This window comes from Conger conger, chromosome 13 (genome assembly GCF_963514075.1).
Source record: "Conger conger chromosome 13, fConCon1.1, whole genome shotgun sequence".
In the NCBI taxonomy this organism is placed as follows: domain Eukaryota; kingdom Metazoa; phylum Chordata; class Actinopteri; order Anguilliformes; family Congridae; genus Conger; species Conger conger.
The window spans coordinates 14,209,981-14,233,956 of record NC_083772.1 but is presented as its reverse complement, the minus strand read 5'-3'; the positions used below and the strand labels follow the sequence as shown (position 1 = coordinate 14,233,956).

The 23,976-nt window shown below is 47.2% G+C and overlaps 1 protein-coding gene across 3 annotated transcripts in view; it reads left to right on the top strand.

Annotated features, from left to right (window-relative positions):
* Window positions 1-23,976, top strand: part of numbl (NUMB like endocytic adaptor protein) — a 58,384-nt gene that overhangs the window by 17,944 nt on the left and 16,464 nt on the right. The window contains exons 1-3 of one of the 3 annotated variants that reach the window (XM_061217833.1): window positions 10,183-11,047; window positions 13,282-13,350; window positions 23,209-23,350. In XM_061217833.1, the coding sequence (XP_061073817.1) occupies window positions 10,998-11,047; window positions 13,282-13,350; window positions 23,209-23,350 (261 nt within the window). In that variant the 5' untranslated portion in view covers window positions 10,183-10,997. Of the gene's footprint in view, window positions 1-10,182; window positions 11,048-13,281; window positions 13,351-22,240; window positions 22,281-23,208; window positions 23,351-23,976 lie in introns of those variants that run through there. The other 2 variants (XM_061217835.1, XM_061217834.1) reach the window with 2 other exon arrangements.

Below are 23,976 nucleotides of genomic sequence, written 5' to 3'. Positions count from 1 at the left end.
AACAAACCTTCATGGGATGGTTAAAAATAAATGCGGCGGTATGTGCGTCAGCCGGTTTTCTGAATTTAAAACTTGCGTTTTCGCCGTGCGTCACCTTCCGAGCGGCAGCCAGCTGCCAGAACTGGAGCCGCTGCGTAGTCCACAAGTTCCAGGGACGTCCCCTGCTTTTCTGAATTGCCTGCATTTATCTTTCCTCTGGGCATGAGGGGAATGGGCCCCCCAGCAGTGGCTGCTTTAATGAACCCCCTTCCCCCAAAATAAAAAATAAAAATAAAGACCCTGATGTTTGCATAAGCCAGTATATGGCGAGAGAGCGTGGGTGGCCTCTCTCCGATTGTAAACACAGGGTATCCTCCAAGTTTCGGCTGGGGTCAGTTACCCACCCCTTAGCCAGACTGAGTTTTCGTTCACACCACTGATGTTCTGTGTCTGGCCTCCTTCCTCTCTTCTGTTTCTTTCTTTTTTGTCCCAAAGTTATTTGTCTCTACTCTCATCAAAGGTTTCTTGCTTTCACTAAGTAGAAGGGTTGACACCGTGTCGGTTTGTGCCTGTGAGTGTGTGTACGCATGCGTTTGTGCTTTCATGTGTAATTCTGTTTCATGCTTTACACATGTGCGCTCTGGTACAGCGTTGTTAAGTGCATAAAATATCCAATTTCTCATCAATAATCTGTGTTATCATTACCGTGCGTAGCACTGCTCTAACAAGTTGCACAATCCTCAATGCACAGCCTATCCTAAGAGGGTCCAAAGTAACAACACTTCCAAAGTTCAGACTTGTGAGCTGATGCCAAGCCAAACTAAATTGCAATTTGATGTGGCAAAGAACGACTGGAGTCACATTAGATGAGCTTATTTCTTCCATACGGTGGCCTCATTTTGTTTATCATGGGCATGCTCTTATTTTGTGGGCCTTCTAGTTAAGTCAATAGTCATCGCCTAGGCAACGGTATTGTAAACATTGTATTTGAGAGCACTGGAAACTATACACTTAAATGATCCAAAATGTTACTCTTTAATTGCCAAATAAAATACATATTTTGAGGTGAAACATATGGGGGGGTTATTGTTGTACACAACGTATCTTTCAAAATGTATTAGGAAAATATTTTTGATAAGCTTTCAAAAAGATCTTATTGTTGCCATAAAGATCAAACTTAATCTGACCACACACACACACACACACACACACACACATGCATTTCTAGCGGAAACACTGTGCAGTATGCTTTAAATTGTATGTTTGCTAGAAATCTGCCCGATTAATAAACAAAATAATTGTAACATGGTCAATGAACAAATGTCTCTGCTAGGGTTTTTCTGTCAAGTTTCACTTTCTCTAAATATATTGAAGTCCTTCACTTGAATAACTAACACATGTCTTCAATATCAGGAAACATACTGATTTAAAATGAGATAGTGTATACTAGGGTTGGACAAAATAACAGAAATGCCACATGAAATGAAGTACCTTTCAAGTAACTACAACTCAATTACAGAACCGGAGCTACAAAGGTGAGTCCTATTAAATTGCAAACCAATTAGCAATATGTATATAAAAGAGGTCTGACTCTTGATATTTCCAAAGCAACAAGGCAGCTGGGTTCCAAATGGGCAGAATAATTGGTGCCCAAATTGCAGGTGCATCTGTCACAACAACTGCAATTATTTAATGTGGCAAGGGGAAGAGTGCTGAAAAGTATGACTATTTATACCAAGCATTACAAAAAATTACACCCCCTAAAAAATGACCACAGAACTGAATCAACATCACTATGACTCAGTGTCAACAAAAACAGTGAGCTTCACAGAGATGGTATTTCTGGTAAGGCGGCCATTCAGAGACCACTTGTATCTGACGATAATGCACAAAATTGCATAACCTGGTGCACGGAACACAAAACCTGTACCCATGGGCAATGGGAAAAAAAGTAATATAGTAAATGAATTCAAATGTACTCTTTTTCCTACATCTGGATGGGTTTCTGTTCAGAGAAAGCCAAAGAAAGCCTTCAACCCACAATATCTGTTGCCAGTTGTTCAACATGGTGGTGAATCTGTAATGGTACAGCCAGCCATCTAATGAGAGTTATTGGGTCCAATGAATGCTCTGCTTGGTCACATAAGAGCCAAGGAATATGAAGTCATTTTAGAAGTCTGGGCAGTGCCTTATGGTGCAACCACTGTTCCCTCCTGATGTAAATGGTAAATGGTTGGCATTTATACAGCACCTTAATCCATTTGATACTTTTCATTCACCCATTCGTACACACACTCACACACCATGCAAGGCACCAACCAGCTCATCAGGAGCATTTAGGGGTTAGGTGTCTTGCTCAGGGTGGGATCAAACCAGCACCAGCCCACCCGATTCATGCTTAAGATAACTTTTTCTCTTGAATAATGGTCCTGTATCCCACTACACCGAGATCAAAACTTTGATAGTATTTCAGGAAACTTGGAAACTGCTTTGAACCTGCTTGTATGTACTGCATGTTTGAGATCTGCTGGTACTTCATGGTTGATTTCGAGGTATGCATTATTTTCTTGCTGGAATACCCTTGATATTTGGTGGAATCCATTCTTCCTTCCACTCGCACACTATTTCCTGTGCCCCCAGCTGCCACACAACCCCAAAGCATAATGGATCCACCTCCACGCTTCACAGTTGGCAAGCTGTTCTTCTCTACAAAGGCTTCACCCTTTTTTCTCCAAACATACCTCCTTTGGCGGTGGCCAAAAAGTTCAATTTTTGGGTTTTGTCAGTCCAGCTTCTCAATGACATACTTCAGACGCTTAATTTTCAGTTGTGGTCGTTCTTGAAAAAAAATTTAATACATTTTTTAAGTAAGAAAGAATAATCCAAAAGGGTTCCCAAACTTTTATATGGGGCCCTTTTCCTTTTTTATCATTTACAAACAGTAAAAAATTTAAATAAAAAGCAATCTTGCATTAAAATTAGCAGAAAAGTCTAATGTTTAACTCTGTACCATTTAGAGTTCAGGTTTGCTTTCAGTCACATTGTAACTGTACATGCTAGGATTGATTAATTATGATCACTCTGCAGAGTATTTTATGTGTGCTTGAGACTGTGAAAATGTTGTTACTGCAGAATTTTTAAGGATGGTGGTTATCATACCATGACTAACCCATTCCACGACATGCCCATGCAAAAAGGTGACAAAATGGTGAAAATACTGCACAATCTTGCTGCAGATCTACTTACTGACAAAATCCAATGCTACTTAAATATATAACTGGTTAGCAGTTGTACCTAGCCTTTTCAAAAACATTTGTATGACGATCTCCAGATTTTGCATAAAAAGGTGCATCATGCCTTACCCTGTGCTGGTGATGATATGAAATCATAATGGTACTCATCACAATGTGTGTGTGTGTGTGTGTGTGTGTGTGTGTGCGTGACTGTATGTGCGTTTGTATTGTTTCACTGATTGTACGGGTGGGCTCAACGAAGGGGGTTTTCTTGCCTCAGCCTGGTTTCATAACAACTGAGCGGAAGACCTGCTTTTCACAAAGAGGAATAAGTGCAAACAACATCAGCAGAGTAAGTTGCGGAAATCGAGGGATTATGCAGCAAATATCCAACCAGCCGGCAAGATCTTGACCACGTTCCACAGTGAGCCAGGCGTACCACCACTCCGACTTGGGTTTATTCCTGTTAGAGCTCCTTTCCCCTAACAGTCAGCGCCAGGCACCCCTCTAAACCCTTGGTAGCAGCGGTTGCCATGGGACCAGGTTGCTAGGCAGCAGGAGGAGGGGTGGGGGGGGTACAGATTTACGTAGATGAAGAGGAGAAATCAGAAGTCATAGCGTGACGGACCTTCGCTGCCACCCTGATTGCATGCAGGGTCCTGACGACTCAACAACAACGGCAGGAATTAAAACGAGAGGGAGGGAGGGAGAGAGAAAGAGAGAGCATCAGAGACCGAGACTGTGAGAAAGCAAGAGAGGGACAGATAGCAGCAGAGATACAGAACAAGAGAGAGAACGTGCGAGAGAGACGGAGCAGCAGACAGAGCGAGAGAGAAAGTGAGCGCAGCAGAGATGGAGAGAGAGAAAGCAGGGGAGAGGGAGAGAGGAAGCAGCAGAGACATCGAGAGAGCAAGAGGGAAGGGGACACTTGAGCAGTCGATAGTTAGCCTGTGGAGATGGCTGGCATTGAAAGTGTGGAGCCGCGTCCCGCTGGTGCCGAAAGCGGGCACGCAGTACCCGCCTGTCACAACCAGGCATTCCCCCCACCCTCCGACCCAACCCCAAACTCCCTCCCCCCACCCCCCACCAGTGTGCCAGGGCTCCACCCGAGCTGCTCTGGAAGGGGAGGAGGTGCAGAGATGGACCCTCCCGTATGGTCTACAAGTAGGGCAAAAGCGGTCAGTTGTTAACATGAGCACCGTATGGTACATGTGGTTGGCGGCTTTGAATGCATTTATAGGGATTAAACGTGTGTGAATATGCTTCGGGGTCTCTTACGTCAAAGCTTAAGCGATGTGGCTAAAACTGCGTGGGATGGTAGCGAATCTACGGACGACGTAATTACGTGAGCGAGTTTCCAGGCACGCCTCCCGCCCCCCCCTACCCCCCAGCCCGCGCCATGGGTGCTGACACGCTGATGGCGAGGCGGGGCAGTCTGACGGAGTGGGGCGCTGATGCACCTCTGGTTGTAGCTCCGCCTGAGGGGTGGGATATTCGTGGGGGGGGGGAGGGGCGGGGGGCGAGGGCTCTGTGTGCTGGAACTCCTCATTGATTAGCTCCTTTAATACAGGCCGGTTCCCAGAAAGGACTGCTGCGGGCTTGGCAAACGGCCGTGTGGATTATGCTTTTAAAGCTGCGGATTAGAGTGCGCGCACACGGACAGGCACACACGTACAAACACACAAACGCATACATTTACACACACATGCACGCGCATACAGACTCTCTCTCACACACACACACACATACACACGCAGCCACATGAACTCGCTCTCCCTCTCTCACACACACACACACACACACACACACACACACACACACACACACACACACACACAGCAATGCCACGGCAGAGAGCCCAATAGCGGTTATAAATGGGCAGGTGAGAAAAGAGGCATCCATCTCGCGCGCTGATCCTGTGATCGATCACGCCGCCTGTTAGCCAGCGCCGGGAGGGAAGCGCAGGGCACGGTGCCACACAGGGGGGCCGTCCCTGTCCCGCTGCAGAGCTCCAGCTCATCCCACTGCCTGACACTGCCCCCTGCAGGCGGATCAGCGCCACCCACAAGGGCACTGTCTCCGTCACAGCTCACTCAGGCACGCCACAGTTTAGCTTGCACACACACACACACACACACACACACTTAGCACAAACAAATGCACACAAACATCCTTTCTCTCTCTCTCACACACACACACACACACACACACACACACGCACACATACTCACTTAGCACAAACAAATGCACTCAAACATTCTTTCTCTCTCTCACACACACACACACACGTAGCACAAACAAATGCACACCACAAACATCCTTTCTCTCTCACACGCACGTAGCACAAACAAATGCACAAACATCCTCTCTCTCACACACAAACGCATGCACGCACACACACACACACACATAGCACAAACATATGCAGACAAACATGCTTTCTCTCACACACACACAATCACACACACACATGCACATAGCACAAACAAATGCACACATTACACACACAACCCAGATTTCACACATAACACACAGGCACACCCACACATACATGCACATGCTCTTCCTATCTCTCTCTCTCACACACACACACACACACAAACTCACAGAGAGCAGGCTCCGTTTCCCCTCACTACAGGCTAGGTTTCCTGTAGCTGCTCTCCTTTCGTTTTGTTGAGCATTACTTGACTCAACCTGTGGCTCTCATCCCAGTCAGAAATGTTTGCTTTTTTTCAGTCTTGGAATGGGTCTCCGGAGCTTGCTTGCCTTGTAATCTGCTGCTTTCCAGCATGCATATGAGAGTGCGTCTGCTGAAACCTGTTTATACTGTCCCTGGAAATATCACAGTAGGATTATTGGTTCTACACAGGGAAGGAGTGAGAGAGAGGTGTTTCAGTTCACCCACACACTCTCACACAATCATATCAAGGAAAAAACATTCCAACCCAGTGCAGAAATAGTTATCTGCAACACTTTCCTGTAAGCATCAGTTTGACAATTTAATGGAGGTATTCTTGATGTATAATTCTTGCAGTAATAAATCGCAACGTTTTTTGTGCTAGTGTGAGATATATACAGTAAATGTATGTGGGGCAGTTGTCCAAAAACCTTTGGGTAAGGGGCACACAGAATATGATAGCTCTCTTCCCTACAAAGTGTGAGACAATGTATACACAACTCGGAAATGAATGTACTGTATCACCAAAGATGTTGTTTTTTTGGTAATTGCAATATTTAGGTCAATTGAAATTGCAATGGAATATTTATGGACTGAAAATAAAGGATAATATTTTACATTTGAAATAATAATGACTGGATAAACACACATTAATTAGCCTATCACATGGAAATACAAACCATGTGTACAATTATATTTAGGTTCTGCACATACTATCCTACTTAACTTACATATTGAGCTTCTGGTACGTTATGGTGATATTTCCCTACGCCGATATTTCCCTACTTCTGTATTGATTTTTCAATTCTTCTGAAACATTTTACTTATGTGTGGATTTACATTACTTTTCCAGGCTGAGAATAGGGTTGAGACAGTGACTGCAGTCGGTCTGGCATTCCTGCCACTGTGAACTTGATGTGTTGTCTCCCTACATTTAGCTACATTTAGAATGTAAAGTTCTGTAAAGTCTTCAAGAAACAAGTACAACGTAGGCTACAAAAAAGATGGAAAATGCAGTATAGCGTATACTACAGAATTAACACATTGTATGAGGTTATTCTACAGCAGGGGTCGGCAACCCTGGTCCTGGAGAGCCGCAGGGTGTGCTGGCTTTCGTTGTTACTTGGCATTAATTGATCAATGAAAGCCATTGATTACACAGTTAACTCACCTCACCTAGTTTCTTGGGTCTGAATCGGCTGCTTATTTTAAGGTGGAGACGAAAGCCAGCACACCCTGCGGCTCTCCAGGACCAGGGTTGCCGACCCCTGTTCTACAGGAATAGTGGTATTTTGAATTGCTGTGTGTCTTGAAATGCATTTCATTTTATATCACAAAACGTAGGGTACTATATTACCCTACTTTTAACATAATACATTCACACACATTTCTCAGTTCAGTCTGCACGTAGGCAAAAACAAAAAGGCTTAATGGTCATTGCAAAAGGGATTATCACACAAATTGGGTAATTTGCATAGAATTGCCAAATCCTGAACCACTTTCCATTCAGTCGGCAGATGCCTCAGAAATAAACTGACAATGCTCGGATATTACTCCTAGGTTTGCCAAAAAAAGTAGTTCGTAGGCTTAAACACTAACTTTAGTTCAGGAAGTGCTCGCTGATGATGGTGTTTGCCTCTCGAGTTTAACCGTTATAGGCCCATCTAAATTTCCCGTGGGGCTAAACTCCATTTACGCTACATCGTTCTGGGAGATTGAACCGGCCGAGCCTAATCATGAGCCTTATCTATCTATTCTGACAGCTCGATTTAGTCTATACTTCCTTTCTTACCGATTTCTTATATTGTTTTTAGTAGCCCAGTTTTTACCATTTACATAGCCAACATAAGGGCGCGCAGACTAGGCTAATTACCTAACATTTCATTGCGAGCACAACTGCCTGCTGTAGCTTGCAGTTCTGTACGTTTCACAATTTAACTTTTATTTTATTTAATCAGTCGGCTACATTTAGCTTATGTAAATAGCTAATAAACTAGACAAGTTATCTTGTTAATAGGCAGAATAGCTTATATCTTACCTTCGACCAAATATGTCTGTCTACGGCATTGTCGTCCACAAAGTTTTTGCTATTCACAAAATACACTTGACTTTCCAAATTTGTTTTAGGCTTGGTGAATAGAATAAAATAACACATCTCCCACTCCAGATATTCGGGATGTGTGTATACAAGCTCCCAACAACATATTTTAACCACATACAAAATAAGCTTTAGCTGGAAGAAGTCCGTATAAACTATCCGCTACAATGTATTTAATTTTTTATTCTTTTTATTTATTAATATTTTTCTTTTTGGTTTAGCCCTATCAGCAAGGGGAGGGTTTCTGGTCGTATAGCAACTGTTTCTAAGCAGGCTGTGATTGGTAGACTGCAATGTCAATCATGAATTTGATCATGGATTCTACTGGTTAATTTAGTCTGCCTTATAATTTAGCATGCGAACATGAAAGCAGTCCAAGCAGTGTCGTTCACGACCAAATTGTAGGCCTAGCAATGAATGATCTCGCTTTGGTTGCTTGATTTCTTTTTTATTGTCAAAGGCATTACAATGCAAGAAAAACGCAGACTAGATGGTCACATAGATTGAGGACATGTAAACGGAGAGATTCCAGTTTGAATTGCCTACAGCATGTCAGAGAGGAGAGAAAAAACCAAGGAAGAACAGTGACTGACTACATTGCAAAGATAATGAGAGGCGAGGTAAATGGTAAATGGTTGGCATTTATATAGCGCCTTTATCTAAAGTGCTGTACAATTGATGCCTATGAGGTAGAGTCACTGACACAGAAAGAGAGAGAAACAGGAGGGAAGAGGCAGAGGGATAAACAGAGATTGGAGAAAAAAGGCAGGCAGAGGGAAACTGAGAGAGGAGGAGAGAATCCATGAGAGAGAGATGGGGGGAGCCTAGGGGAGTGAGAAACAGGGGCACTTGGCACTCGCAGAGAAGGGTCAGTGATTTTTACTTGAACATTTGCCACACTGAATTCTAGAAGCAGACAATCTCAAAGATTTCAGCTGTGGGACTGCCTAAGATGTTACTGTCCACATTCTCTGTAGATTTGTGTCTGCGTGTGCTAAATGTGCGTATGCCTGTGTGTGAGTGGGCGTATGAGTGTGAGTGTGTGTGCGTGTGTGTGTGTATATGATTATAAAACGGGCAAATCTCACATTAATAATCTGATTGGTTAATAGCAGTGATGAAATAATGCTTGTGTGCGTGTGTATGAGTATATGTGTGTATATGACTGTGTATCTATGTGTGCGTGTGTGTATCTATGTGTGCGTGTGTGTATATGTGTTGTGTGTGTGTGTGTATGTGTGTGCGTGCGTGTGTGCTTTTGTGTGTGTGTGTATATGTATATATGTGTGTGTGTGTATATGAGTGTGTATCTGTATGTGTGGGTGTATATGTGTGTGTGTGTGTGTGTGTGTGCGCCTGTGTGTGTATCTGTGTGTGTATGAGTATGTGTGTGTATGAGTGTGTATATGAGTGTGTATATGTGTGTGTGTGTGTGTGTGTGTGTGCGTGAATGTGCTGCATCGAGGACGCATTCAGCACAGTGCTGCAGCTCTCTGAGCACATTCGAGCGGCACTGCTGGTGGGCATTTACCGTATATGGGTCAGGAGAAATCTGGATTGGATCAATTCCCTCCCACAGCTCGGGCCGTGTGAGCCTGCTCGCATGTTCTCGCATCCCACACTGCCGAAAGTACAGCACACAGAGAAAAGCAGGAGCTCCTTTTTAGGCGCTTTTATACAGGCAGGAATATGTATGCAGGGATTGCAGTGCATTTTTGTAGTGGCGGTTCTTCGTGGATAAAATTGCCCACTGGGGATAGGGAGCTGAAAAAGCAGGTTTTTCCCCATGCATGTTATTGATTGCAGAGGTTATAATGCCTCAAATCTATCAGATTTCACCCAGCATAAGGAACTATGCAGGTTTGAGGTTTTTGGGAGCTCTCCCAATACATAAAGGGCGAAACGTGATGTCCCTTTTCACATAAGGTCATTGTGCAGCCATACCATTAATAAGCTTATGGAAGGGACACTTCACCAGTGCTTTGCCCACAGTAAATTGTCTGGCTAATCTGAGTGTTACACAACAGTTTTTCTGTCCCTCGCTCCCCTCTCCTCTCTCTCTATCTCTCTCTCTCTCTCTCTCACACACACTCTCTGTCTCTCCCCATCCTCTATCTGTTATCTCTTACCATCTCTCTCTCCCTCTGTTTTTCTGTTCCTCTCAGTAGATCATTTTACCTCAGGAGGTAGCACAGGGGATGGGGGGATGAAGAGAGGGAGGGAGAAGGGGAGAGAATGAGCAGATGCTGGCTCATAGGGAGTGCAGTGCGAGAGGGCCTTGTGTGTGTGTGTGTGTGTGTGTGTGTGTGTGTGTGTGTGCGCATTATAGCCATAAGCTGATGAGAGCGCAGGGTGGAGGTGAGTGTGTGGCGAAGGCTGTGGGACAGCTGGGAACTAACCGGGCAGGAGCCCGCCGTCGCAGATGGGCCGTCAGAACCGCATTTCTGCAACGTAATCACCTCCACGCTCTCTCTCTTTCCCTCTCCCTCTCGCTCTGCCTCCCTCTCTTGCTCTCTCTGCCTCTCCCTCTCGCTCTGCCTCTCTCTCTCACTTTCTCTCTTGCATGCTCCCTCTGCCTCTCTCGCTCTCTCTCGCTCTCTCTCCCTCTCTCTGCTTCTCTCTCGCTCTCTCTCGCTCTGCCTCTCTCTCGCTCTCTCTCGCTCTCTCTCGCTCTCTCTCGCTCTCTCTCTGTCTCTCCCACTCTCACTCTCGCGTCCTCGTCTTTGACCTCCTCCTCTTCCTCCTGTTCCGCTCGGCGAGGAGGCCGAAACGGGAGCATCTCACGGTGCCGAGCGTCTCCACCGCGTCTGGACACCCCTCTTCTGTCTGTCCTTATTTTCAAAGTTCATCTCTGAGAAAGGAGCGCTGCCTTTTCTCCCTCTCTCCATCAAACCCTGTACCAGGTGTGATTGGAGGTTTTGGATGTTGCTGTCGATGTGCATACATATTTTAAAAAATTGTTATTTAAAAAATTTCTGACGTTGCTCTGAGCCAACTCCGTGCGCCCACGATGAGTTTCGACAGTGGAGATGGTGAGGCGGTGGAGGCGATTGAACTCAGGTGAGTTCTGCAGGTGGAGATTTTGAGGATGTGTTTTGCTGTTATCGACACAGATCCACTTGCTAGTCTGTCTGTGTTTGTAGTTCAACGCTGTACATCGCTTATTATTGTTAGCCTCTGCAAAGCTATCATCTGTCAGAACTGTGAAGCAGCTAACTTTTTAGCGTGCGCCTCGCTAATTATCATCGCAGCTGGCTAACCCTGAATCTGCATGTGCGCTCTTCTCTCAGCCAGACAGATTAATGCAGCATTGACATGCGCGCTCGCATGTTACACACTCTCACTTCCAACACTAGTACTGTTTCAGAAAATGCAAGACTGGGAGGGCGGGAGTGAGCGAGTGGGGAATCTTCATCAACCGAATTAGTTTTGAATGTAAATTCAGCGGCGGTGGCGGAGTAGATTGTCTGAATAAATGGCGACCCGGAGGTTTGAAGGGTACGCGGGGGCAGGGCTTGGTGTTGCTACTGACGCGATGTGGCCCCGGCCTTGTTTTGAACGGAGGGCGTTCTCGCCGATTAAACTAGTGGCGGAGCGGGGAGCGATGAGACTGCGGAAGATAGCGGTAACGATAAAACCCGTTCCCCGTGTATCGCCGCCCCCCCTGTTTGTGTTTGTGTTTGCATACCGCTCGGATGGGGAGGCTTCCCAGCTGTACTGAGCGCGTGCCAACCTACGCCAGGTACAGGGAAAGGTCGGGTTTGTGACCTTCTGCTGCGCACAGGCTCATTTTTAAATGTCCCTTTTGAACACGGTGGCATTTCAAACCTCCTGCTGCTGGACGGAAGCCGAGGTAGGGTGCTGGGAGGGAGGGAGCAGGGGTGGGGGTGGGGGGTTGGGGGGGGGGGGTGAGGGTCGTTGCCATGACAACAGACGGGCCATATGGAACGCATCGTCTGGACCGTAGGGACCCTCGGAATGCTTGTGTGGTCCCAGAGTGGACAGGTCTGACCGGGATCCCCATTCCAGTCCTTGCCGTATGTAACTGAGGATTCGGAATAATCGTGTTTTTGAGGAGGCTCGTCACACGTTTTTCTTCCGAGCCCAGATTTCTGATTTCCCTGCGCCACAGACGGTAGCGTTTACAGATCTTGGACAAGGCGGACCCGTGTCCTCAAACCGCCATTATTGGCATGAGGTTAGGATTTCCCACAGACATATTGCCATCATATTTATGATCATTGTCAATGTACGTGCGTGTTTGTATTTGCTCAGCAGAGGTGCCTGTTGTGGGAATCTGGCTCATCCTCCCTCTCTAAAGCCCTTCACTTGCACTTGGCCTTGGGAAGGTGTGGTCTGATTGGAAGGGGATTATGCCGGCTGTGTGGGGAGATTAGCCCACAGGAGCTCAGCAGTAGAGACCCCCGCCTTCCTCCTATTCATCCTCTTCTTCTACTATAAACTCTGCCTGTTACGTATCGGTAACACCTCAGCATTACCTTCTGCAGGTCTTTGGCAGTCTCTGGGTTGCCATTTCTAAATGGTGGTGGTACCACCGATACCTACATTAACCCTTTGTTGTAAGATAACAAATATTACATTACATTTGTTTATTTAGCTGACGTTTTTATCTAAAGTGACTTGCAGGTGACTAGACTAAGCAGGGGACGGTGCCCCCTGGAGCAATGTGGGGTTAAGGGCCCAACAGAAGATCTTATTGTGGCTACACCGGGGATTGAATTAGTGCTATATTACATTCCCACCAAGAACCTTAATTGACTTCCTGGTCCAGCTAATTGAATTCTGGGTAATCTCCCCAGCGGCGGGTCCCTGGAAAACCTTAAGGAGATGTGGGTGTGGGTCACTGGGAATAGGCCATGCTTATGTAGCATGCGTTCAGCTAATTAGATGGGTTATGGTACACTCTCAGAAATAAAGGTACAGAAATAGCCAAAATGCTTGTCGCTGGGGCGGTACCCTATAGGTACATAAACTTGTACCGCTTGGCAGCAATACATAATCCCTTTTTGCTTGGAAAACATACTAATTTGTACTTTCAGGGTACATTTGGGAAATTCGATCACTGAAGAACAAAAATGTATCTCCACTGTCACTTTATTTCAGTGTATTTGAACGTCTGTATCGGTAACCAGAAAGCACCCTTCCCTCTCTATCCACAATGCACCGCGTCCGGTCTACCCACAATGCACCATGCCTTGTCTTCCCCCTGTGGCACCATATATGCAGTGTGTGATAGAGGACCGTGTGCATTGACTGCCTTTTGCCTCCGTCAGGTGTGTCTCGGGGGAACAGCGGACCCACGGAGCCACCGGCTGCCAGGATCAGAAGGACCCGTGTGAACGGTAAGAAGCAAAGGAGGGGAATGTTGGGGAGGGGGTGTATGGGTGGATAAAATTAGCATTTTATAAAGCGGACAACACAAATCTCACAATCTGATTGGTTAATCGCAGGGATAAAGTAATGCTTGTGTGCGTGTGTATGAGTATGTGTGTATATGAGTGTGTATCTATGTGTGTGTTTCTGTGTGTGTGTGTATGTGAGTGTATATGTGTGTGTGTATGTGTGTGTGTAAATGGTAAATGGTTGGCATTTATATAGCACCTTTATCCAAAGCACTGTACAATTGATGCTTCTCATTCACCCATTCATACACACACTCAGACACCAACAGCGATTGGCTGCCATGCAAGGCCCCAACCAGCTCGTCAGGAGCATTTGGGGGTTAGGTGTCTTGCTCAGGGACACTTCGACACAGCCCAGGCAGGGGATCGAACCGGCAACCCTCCAACTGCCAGACGACTGCTCTTACTGCCTGAGCCATGTCGCCCGCACATGTGTGTGAATGTGCGTGTGTGTATGTGAGTGTATATGTGTGTGTGTATATATGTGTGCGTGTGTGTGTATGTGAGTGTATATATGTGTGTGTGTATGCGTGTGTATGCGTGTGTGTGTGTGTGTATGTGAGTGTATATATGTGTGTGTATGTGTGTGAGTGTATATATGTGTGTGTGTGTGTGTGTGTATATGTGTGTGTGTGTGTGTATGTGAGTGTATATGTGTGTGTGTATGTGTGTGTGTGTGTGTGTGTGTATGTGTGTGTATGTGTGTGTATGTGTGTGTGTGTGTGTGTGTGTGTGTGTGTGTGTGTGTATGTGTGTGTGCTGCATTGAGGACATATTGAGTATACAGTGCAGCAGCTCTGGGGAATGGAGCTGGTGGCACTGTCCACCAGGGGTGCTGAATCGATGGGTCCCTTACTCAGAGGCGATCTGTGGATCTGTGGATCTGTATCTTTTGGATCTATGCCTTTGACACAGGAGACCCCGGGGGTCTAGCTGAGAAACTTGCCCTGTCTCCCTGCTTCAAGTTCTAATGACATGCGTATAAGCTTTATGTTCTCGCTTCTTTCTGCTTTGCAGCCCGCTGTTCGTAAATACTGTGGAATCAATACTGGGAACTGTGACAGTATTTGTTTGGAGGCATTTGTTGTTGCGTATAAATTATTTTGCTGCCAATCAGCGGTGAACATGAGGATAAATAAGACATTATTTGTCTTCACTCTGAAGAAAAGGCTTGCTGCATCGTAACATCAGTTTGGATTATTTATCCCTGTTCTGTTTAATTAAGTTTTATATATGCAACTGCGCTTTGGGTGCTCCAGGTTTTACTTGGCCTGTCTCATCCGTTGGAGAGCTTGCCAGGGTAATTAAATTCTTTATCGATTATACAAACTTAAAAGTGTGAGAATGCAGAAACGGGATTCTAAGAATAGTTTGAATTCACTCCCTTTACAGCATGCACATGCACGCACGCACGCACACACACACACACATATACACATACACATACACACACACACACACACACAAACACACATGCACGCACGCATATGTACATGTATAGCACATACACTCGGTGAGCACATTCTTAGGTATTTATTAGACTTATTTTTTAGACTTCTACTGCTGTAGCCTATCCACTTAGAGTTATGATGCGTTGTGTGTTCAGAGATGCTCTTCTGCATACCACTGTATTGTGTGGTTATTTGCTTTACTGTCACCTGTCAGTTTCTGTCTGCCACCAACAATCATTCCTTGGTCAAAGATCACATTTTTTCCCCCCAATCTCATGGTTTCTGTGAACATCAACTGAAGCTCCTGACCCGTATCTTCATGATTGTATGCATTGCACTGCTGCCACGCAATTGGCTGATTAGATAATCGCATGAATAAGTAGGTGTAATAAAGTAAAAATGTTCCTAATAAAGTGTTCGGTGAGTATATATCCTGTCTGTTGTGAGGGGGAGCCTGCAGCCAGACTGGCCAGGTGTTTAGTGCCATCATTACAGACAGAGTCAGGACGTAGACGGTAGGATTAAGAGTGGCATGGATGACATTTTTTCGGTCTGGGTAGACGGTGCCGGGGCGGGGCAGGTTGTGTGTTTAGTCGGCCAGCTCAGCCGCACAGCTCATCACTGATATCTGATATGTGGCGGGGGACGCTGACCTCAGATTGGTTTAGGCCGGATCGACTGCATTAAACACTGATCCCAGTTCAGTGCAGACTGGATGGCCTGGCTGACTTAGAGAGAATGTATCTAACCTTTCCCTGGTTCCCCCAGTGCTGTGCTCCCTCCCCCCCCTCCCTCCTGCCTCTCTTCCGTTTTACTCCATTCTTCCTGTGCGGAGAGCTGCCTGTTGCCACGGAGATGGGCCAGGCCGTGATCTCTGGGTCACCGTGGCCTGTGTGTGCCTGAGAGGCCAGGGAACTGGGTGTTTGAGTGTGTGTGTGTGTGTGTGCGTGTGCGTGTGTGTGTGTGTGCACATGGGAAGCATATGCAGTGTTCTGTGATCAGAATATCAAGTAGCCAGTCAGTAGCCTTATCCTGCCTGACGGCTAAAGCTAAGTGCGCTAGCCTTCTCTGTGTCTGGTTGTAGACCATCCTGTCTTCCCTCTGAGCCAATGAAAAATGAAACTTGCAATACAATAACAAGGAGCCAGGAATACTGTACTAATAAGGTATGGTGTCTGTCCACTGAAACTTTCAAGCAATTGATTGGTAGCCCCTTTCAAAAATGGTACATTTGGTACGATGCAGCAAGCCTTTTCAAAAATGGTACATTTTTGAAAGGCTGTGACGAGCGTTAGAACCGGTCTGCTTCAGACACACGCCGCAGAGTGCAGTCGGAGCAGAATTTCGGCTGCGATCCCTCCTGCTTTTGGGGTTCGTCCAAACCGTGTTTTTCAACAAAAAAAAAAAGAAGAGAAAATCAATCTGCCTGCAGCAAGCCGAGCGCGTACGGGATTTAGTGACCGCGCCGGAAATCACTGCTCGCTGCAGAAACCGCGTCGTGAACCTCGATGGCGAGGAGCGGATAGGACGGCAATTAACCGTCGTGGAGGGGAGCGGATTTCTCACACCCCGTTTCGCAGAGTGACACGTCCTAAGCGTCGGCCCGTGTGTGATACAGACGCCGTGTGCGAACGCATTAAACCCTGGTCGCAACTCGCCGGCCGGATTCCCCTGGGAATTATCGCTAAATTCCCCGCTGCCCTGGCCAAACTCCCAATCTGCCGCTCAATATGGCCGTCTCAATCCGCCGGATTAATTGGAAAAGCAACCCTCGCCCCACCTGTGATGAGCGCTCTGCCGTGAAATGGCCGCCGGACCTGATCACGAGCCCTGTCATGAGCGCTGGTAACACTTCGCTGTTTGTGAAAGGTTTCGCATTAATCGGGAGCGCGCACAGGGCCAGTCTGGGTGAGCTGCTGTGTTTGCTGGGATTTGGTGTGTTACTGCAGTGAACATGAGCCGTTCTGTACGTACATACACGTTTCTAAGCCCAGACTTTCCTGCTGATTGAAAGGAATCAACGGAAGACATGCATAACTCCAGGGTCAGTTATGCACCCCTGACACAAATTGCTTTAATTAGCTATTATTTTAGACCTCCTTACATGTAATTGTATGTTTATTGTGTTTCGGATATACTACATTTTCAATCAAGTGGAAATGTAGTTTTTGTTCTTATTTTAGTGCTTTTTGCCGCAACTCAACAAAATCAGAGCTGTTTTCTCACCTGTCTGTCAACAGATTCACAGTGATCATTTCGGCTATTTTTTTCCACTTAAATTTTTTGCAACCCCGTGTATGTGGAGCATCTCCTTGTATAGGCGAAACCCCTGACGCACTGCTGCCATTCCTAAATGAACATTTATCATAGATTTCCGAGGAAGGATTCGGATTTAGATTTCTGCGGAATCGTTTTTCTCCCTGTTATCGCCCCCATCTTTATCTGCTGAAGGCACGTCGGGGAATGCGATTACTTTCTGCCACAATCTCCTGGCGCACGGATTCGTCCCCGGCTGGGGTGACGGTGCGGAGTCATTAAACGGACGTATTGCAAACGGCGAGGCGCGCTGAGATGGTGTGATGGTGTGGTAAACGGGTCACGTGGCAAGCAGTCTAAAACGCAGTGAAATACACGAAGATGCTGGAGATTTGAGTAGCTGTCCGACTGACTCCCCTGCCCTCTATGTGTGCCCACTGAGCATGTCTGATTTTCTGGGGGCGGCCCGATTATCGCCCCCTTTTTTGTCCCCCCATCTTGTGTCTGAGCTGCTGATCCGATCAGCGCTTCGGTCACTCTCCGCTGGCAGTTTGAGAAAACCGTTAACCCAATAAAGCGTTTCATACAGATTTCTGTGCCCCTTTAAATCTACAGTGAAAGAAGCAGTTATACACATAGAGAATATGAATACATACCATTTAGCATCTTTCTATTAACCTTGAGTGGTAATAGAGCCAGGGCATTATCACACACACGCACATTATCCTCTTTGCCACAATGACTCTTTTTAAAAAGGTTTTTCTCCCAAAATGGCCTCTGCAATGGCAGTCTGTGCTTCCCGTGCACAGTGCAGCACACGCGTGTTCTCCGCAGTGTCTGCGGCCAGGCGGTGCTTCCCCTCGGTGTAGCGGCACAGCCGTGGTGTGTAGGCAGGCCGCAGCGCTCCCGTCCGCCAGAGGAGGCGCTGACGTGCAGTGCGGGGGCGGAACCCACCTGGGATAAAATGGATTCTGCACAATGTCGGATGCTCGCGCAGAGCGTCTCTCTCTGTCGTAGGATGACGCGTTTTATTCATTTATTGTGCGTCTGCGTTCCTCCCCCCGTCAGACTCGTCTCTGGAGCTCTCACGCGCTCCCCCACTCCTTCTCCACTCCGTCTGACTGTGTGTCAGGCGTATCCAGGGACCGTATGGGCGGCTGGGAGGAGAGGGAGCTCTAATCTGGAGCTCAGACTCCCAGCACATGTGCTGCAGGTGGGCAGGGGCTGACGGAGAAGGGATAGAAAGAACTGAAAGACTGAGAGAGAGAATTAGAGAGTGACGTTGACTGCTTCACCCACACACACACACACACACACAGTACAGCTGCAGAGCGGTTCTCACCCACGCCCTGACTGCTTTCAGAGTTGTCATCACCCTTCAGATTTCCCATCCTTAGGAGACGTGGCTGCACCTGTCCTGAGTTCTGACCACACTCTTCCTGAGAGACTCCCTCTGACTGAGGACATGCCAGAGAACAGGCACGGGGAGGAACTAGCCTACACAACTACTGTCATGCTCGTGGCCTTAAAATTCCCATTCCATTATATTTCTTGTGATATTTATCCATTTTCTGTGTGGGGTTGTTATCCCTAATGGTGCTCTCTTTCCCAGTTGGGCAAACTGGCACAGTGAGTATCCCCCAAACGTCACACACCTGCACACTGACCCAGCTCACTCACGACTCTTGTACTAAACCTAGGGGAAAGGAAGGAGAGGGAGATTTAGAGAATTTGCTATCACTTGTTGCTGGTACTTCTATGTACGTCATATTATTTGTTACACAATTGTTCTGACAAATGTTTGTAGTATTTAATTTGGAATTGAATTGAAGAGAGAGTCTACTGAGGCAGATGCTGCAAGCAGTTTGTTGAAAACAGGAAAGAAAACTGCTCACTTCTGCTCATTCTTTCTCTCTCTAACTGTCTCTCTCTCTCTCTCTCTCAATGCAGTCCAGATGTTTCCAAATGGAAGTATTTGGGAAAAATACATTTTATATGGAGGATAACGGAAAGTGGGGTGGAGGCAGGGGTGGTATTCCTTATGGAGCAAACGGCGTGTGTGTGTGTGTGTGTGTGCGTGTGTGTGCGTGTGTGTGCGCATGTTTGTGCACATGTGTATGGGGTGTGTGTGTACACGTGCGGGTGTATGGGGTGTGTGTGTGTGCACATGTGTATGTGTGCGTGTGTATGGGGTGTGTGTGTCTCTGCGTGTGTGTGTGTGTGTGTGTGTATGTGTGCGCGTGCGTACGGGGTGTGTGTCGGTGCGTGCGCGTATGTGTGTGTGTGCTTCTTCGGGGGGAGGGAGCCCTGGCTTAATTTTTGTGTTTGGACAGAGCCCTGGTCTCCAGCTGGTTTTCATTTGGGGGTGAAGTCATCGCCGTGGGACGGGCGGGGTGTGATCGGGGATGTTTGCGTCTCAGCGCCGGGCCCGGGGAGGCGTTTCGGGGGGAGGCGGGGGTCCCGTGGGAGTCTGCAGCGGTATGCGGAGACGGCGGCTCAGACGTCTGGCGGCCAGCATGGGCAGGGACGGCGACCCTCGGCCAGGGCAGCACAGTGAGAACATAGCGGGGCCACGCCTTCCTGTGGCGGGAATTTCCCTCCGTTCCTTCCCAGAATTCTCTGCTATTTTACTCTTAGTTTTGTGGTTATTCTTGAGTTTCTGAGACCACCCTGTCACCGATCCCCATCTGCACCTCAATACTCTACAGCACTTATACACTTGCATAAACACAGACGTACACACAGACGTTGATGCACACACACGCATAAACACGGACTGTACGCACACACACATAAATATAAATATAACTTATACACTCGACATTGTAAACTTATACACGCAACACACCGATGTTCAAGCACACACACATAAACACTGATGTACACCACACACACACACACACACACACACACACACACACGGCCACACACACAGTCAATGAGAACAAAAGACCATAGCAGGAGACTATGGGAATGGCGGCACACAAAGTTTAAATAGAGAAAAAGGAGACCTCACCTCATAAACACCATTTTATTTTTTGCCTGTGGCTTTATGAGGTGACGTCTACTTCCTTTCTAACTTGGTGTGCCGTCATTTCCATAGCTCCATACTGTGCCATTGATTCATTTTTACAAGTCAGGGCACCCAGCTAGCAGCCATTGTGTGGAAGTGCACCTGTTACCAATATTTACTGTACACACACACCTGCACACACACACACACACATACACACAAACAACACGCACACACACATACACACACTCACACATATACTCATAGTCCTCACACACACACACACACACACGCACACACACACACTCACACACACGCACACACACACACGCACACTCGCACTCACACACTAACACTCATACTCACACCACTCACACACACACACACACACACTCACACACATGCACTCACACACACACACACTCACTCACACACACGCTCACTCACACCCACCCACTCACACACACACACACACACGCACACTCGCACTCACACACTAACACTCATACTCACACCACTCACACACACACACACACACACACACACACACTCACACACATGCACTCACACACACACACACACACACACACACACACAGTCATACTCACACACACACACACCCACCCACTCACACACACACACACACACGCACACTCGCACTCACACACTAACACTCATACTCACACCACTCACACACACACACACACACACACACACATGCACTCACACACACACACACAGTCATACTCACACCACTCACACACACACACACACACACTCACACACATGCACTCACACACACACACACACACACACTCACACACATGCACTCACACACACACACACACACACGCACACTCGCACTCACACACTAACACTCATACTCACACCACTCACACACACACACACACACACTCACACACATGCACTCACACACACACACACACAGTCATACTCACACCACTCACACACACACACACACACTCACACACATGCACTCACACACACGCACAGTCATACTCACACCACTCACACACACACACACACACACACACACACTCACACACATGCACTCACACACATGCACTCACACACACACACACAGTCATACTCACACCACACATGCTCACTCTCACACACAGCGCTCTGTAATGTACAGTAATGTGGGTGCGAGGCTCTGAGGGATTCCTGTGGTTTGATTGGCTCAGGGAGAGGATATGATTGACACAGCGGCAGGAGGGTGACACCCATCAGCACTGAATGTCACCAGTGGGCAGAGATTCAGGAGATGAAATGAGAGCTCTCTCTGTCCCCCCCCCCCCCCCCCCCCCCATCCGCCGCTTCAGTTCCGTGGCTGGGATCTGAGATTACCTCATAGCACTCTATTTAGACCTGCCCCCGAATATGGAGAAGAACACCCAGCCAGCCCAACAGCACCCACACCTGCCACCCCCCTTTCCCCGAGGGCCATCCCAGAGAGCCATGGCAAACAGCTCCCCCAACCACCACCTCTTGCTCGGCGCCAGGCCCAAATCCAGGTGCCAGTCAGTCAGCCCCTCTCTCCTTTGACCCCCCCCCCCCCCCCCCCATTGGCAGAAACTCTGCCGAAAGAATGCACCCCCCCCCCCCAGCCCCACCACAAACTCTCCCCACAGCCCCTGTGACTGTGGCCCTGACTCATACCAGCTCTGACAAAATCCTTTGAGGTGCCAGCAGTGATTTAAAAATACAAACACATCAGTGTGTATACACACACTTCCGCCTGCCCATGCTTTCAGTCCACTGCCCGTAAGACAGAGCAGGACTGGGAAATGAAGCACACACACATTCTTTAAGTGTGTATATAACACCCTCACAAGCAAGGGCCATGTAGCTCACTTCTCTGCACTCCTGGGTTAATGACCGCTTTGTTGTTTCATGAGGTCATCCTGGGCCAATAGTTAGTGTTTTCGCTCAAGAAGCCTCTCTTGTCAGCAGAACAGTGAAGTCAAAGATTTCCTATCGGAGGCTTAGGAAGCAAAGAATTTGTCTATCTGTAAATTGTGGTGCTGAATTTTAGGAGTGAACAAAGTGTTGTGCTGTTAGGCGTGTTTAAGATCGCAGAAACAAACCACAACGATCGCGGGGATGCGTAAACGAACAGCGAGACGGTAACGTACTGCTTTTAAGTTGCATTTTTAAACAAGTAAATGGCTGTTTAGTGATTTTTTTCTGATCTCAATGCTGTAGCTCGGACAGTGTTTTGATCCATTTGATCCATTCCTCTTAACTCGAACCTGTTTTGAATTTACACAAAGATGTATATCTTTCTTTAATCTACTGTTGTCTTCATAGTTGACTTGTTTGACCATTTGATGTGTGGCTGCATGCTGATAGTATGTTCTAGGTAAAAGAAAACCTGCTTGCATAGATCATACCCTGTTATATACTGTATGAATTATTAATTCACCACAGTTAAGACTGCCAATGCAAAACAGGGATGAAAATCTGAATAATGAGCAGCTTCAATGCATAATTTTGAAGATAATTTGAAAGATACTAAAGTCAGGTGGACCAAAAATAAAAAGGGTGTATTGAAAATGATCGCATTCGAATTCCAGCTGGACCTCAACATGAAGGCTTCCCAGCCTGTTGTGTGAACTGGAAGGCTTTTCAGATCAATAGTTTTAAATTTAGAGCCTCTTGTTTGAATAGGAAGGCTTTTCAGTTCAATAGTTCTAAATTCAGAAACGGCACATTTGTTGTGAGTGATGGGTAAGGAGTGACCTATATAGTATCTTATTTTGTGGCAGATTGGCAGCCTTTGATTCTGATTGGGTGGAGGACGGAAAAGTGGGACTGGTCGAAAACCGTATTGACGTTTGCGTTAGCCAATCAATTGGGATGTATTATGTGTATTATGCGTGTACATGCAGTGTGATCGACGGGCCGTGGTTACGGGCCGGTGCTCCGTGAGGGGGGGTCGATGCGGATCGCGCTTGTTGTCCGCGTCGGTTGACGCATGCGGTCGCCGTTCGGACCGCTCGGTTCCTGGGTGTCTGTGACTCATCGCCGCTCCTGTCCCGCTCTGTCCGGCAGCGACCCGGACCTGGAGATGAACAAGCTTCGTCAGAGCCTGCGCAGGAAAAAGCCCACCTACGTGCCGGAGGCCAGCCGGCCCCACCAGTGGCAGTCCGACGAGGAGGCCGTGCGCAAGGGCAAATGCAACTTCCCGGTCCGGGTAAGGCCCCCTCGCCCGACAGGCTGCCCTCCTTTCTGCCCGATCGAAATGGCGCAGCATTCTACCGCTTGCCACGGTCCTGGAGATCTACCATCCTGGAGGTTTTCACTCCAGCCCTACATTGCAGGCCTCGTTGAACAGCGAGACATCTTATCGAGCAGCTAATTAGTAGAATCAGGTGTTCCAACTTAGGGTTGAAATGAAAACCTACAGGATGGTAGATCTCCGAGAACATGGCTGTGCAACCCTGTGTTGGAACATAAGCATACCAGAGAACATGGTCAATGGAAAAGGCCATTCTGCCCATCTGCCCATTAATCTACCTCCAGCCTAGAGCAGCAATCATCACACACATTACAATCATTACACGCATCAAGCTAACTCACTAAATTGGGCGACTAGCTTCAAAGACGCCACAGGAAATAAGTAACGGGTTAATCCCCGCTGGTGGTTTGGAAAAGCAACCCCGGTGGTATCTAACATTAATTTGTTGGATCGTGTTGCTTTCTCCGCACAGTATTAGCATAATCCTGCAGTTACCTCTTAGTTTCAGCCCTTTGGCTCCAAGCCTACCTTCATCTGATGCTCAAAATACGACATTAAGAGGCACATCAGCCTCAGTATCT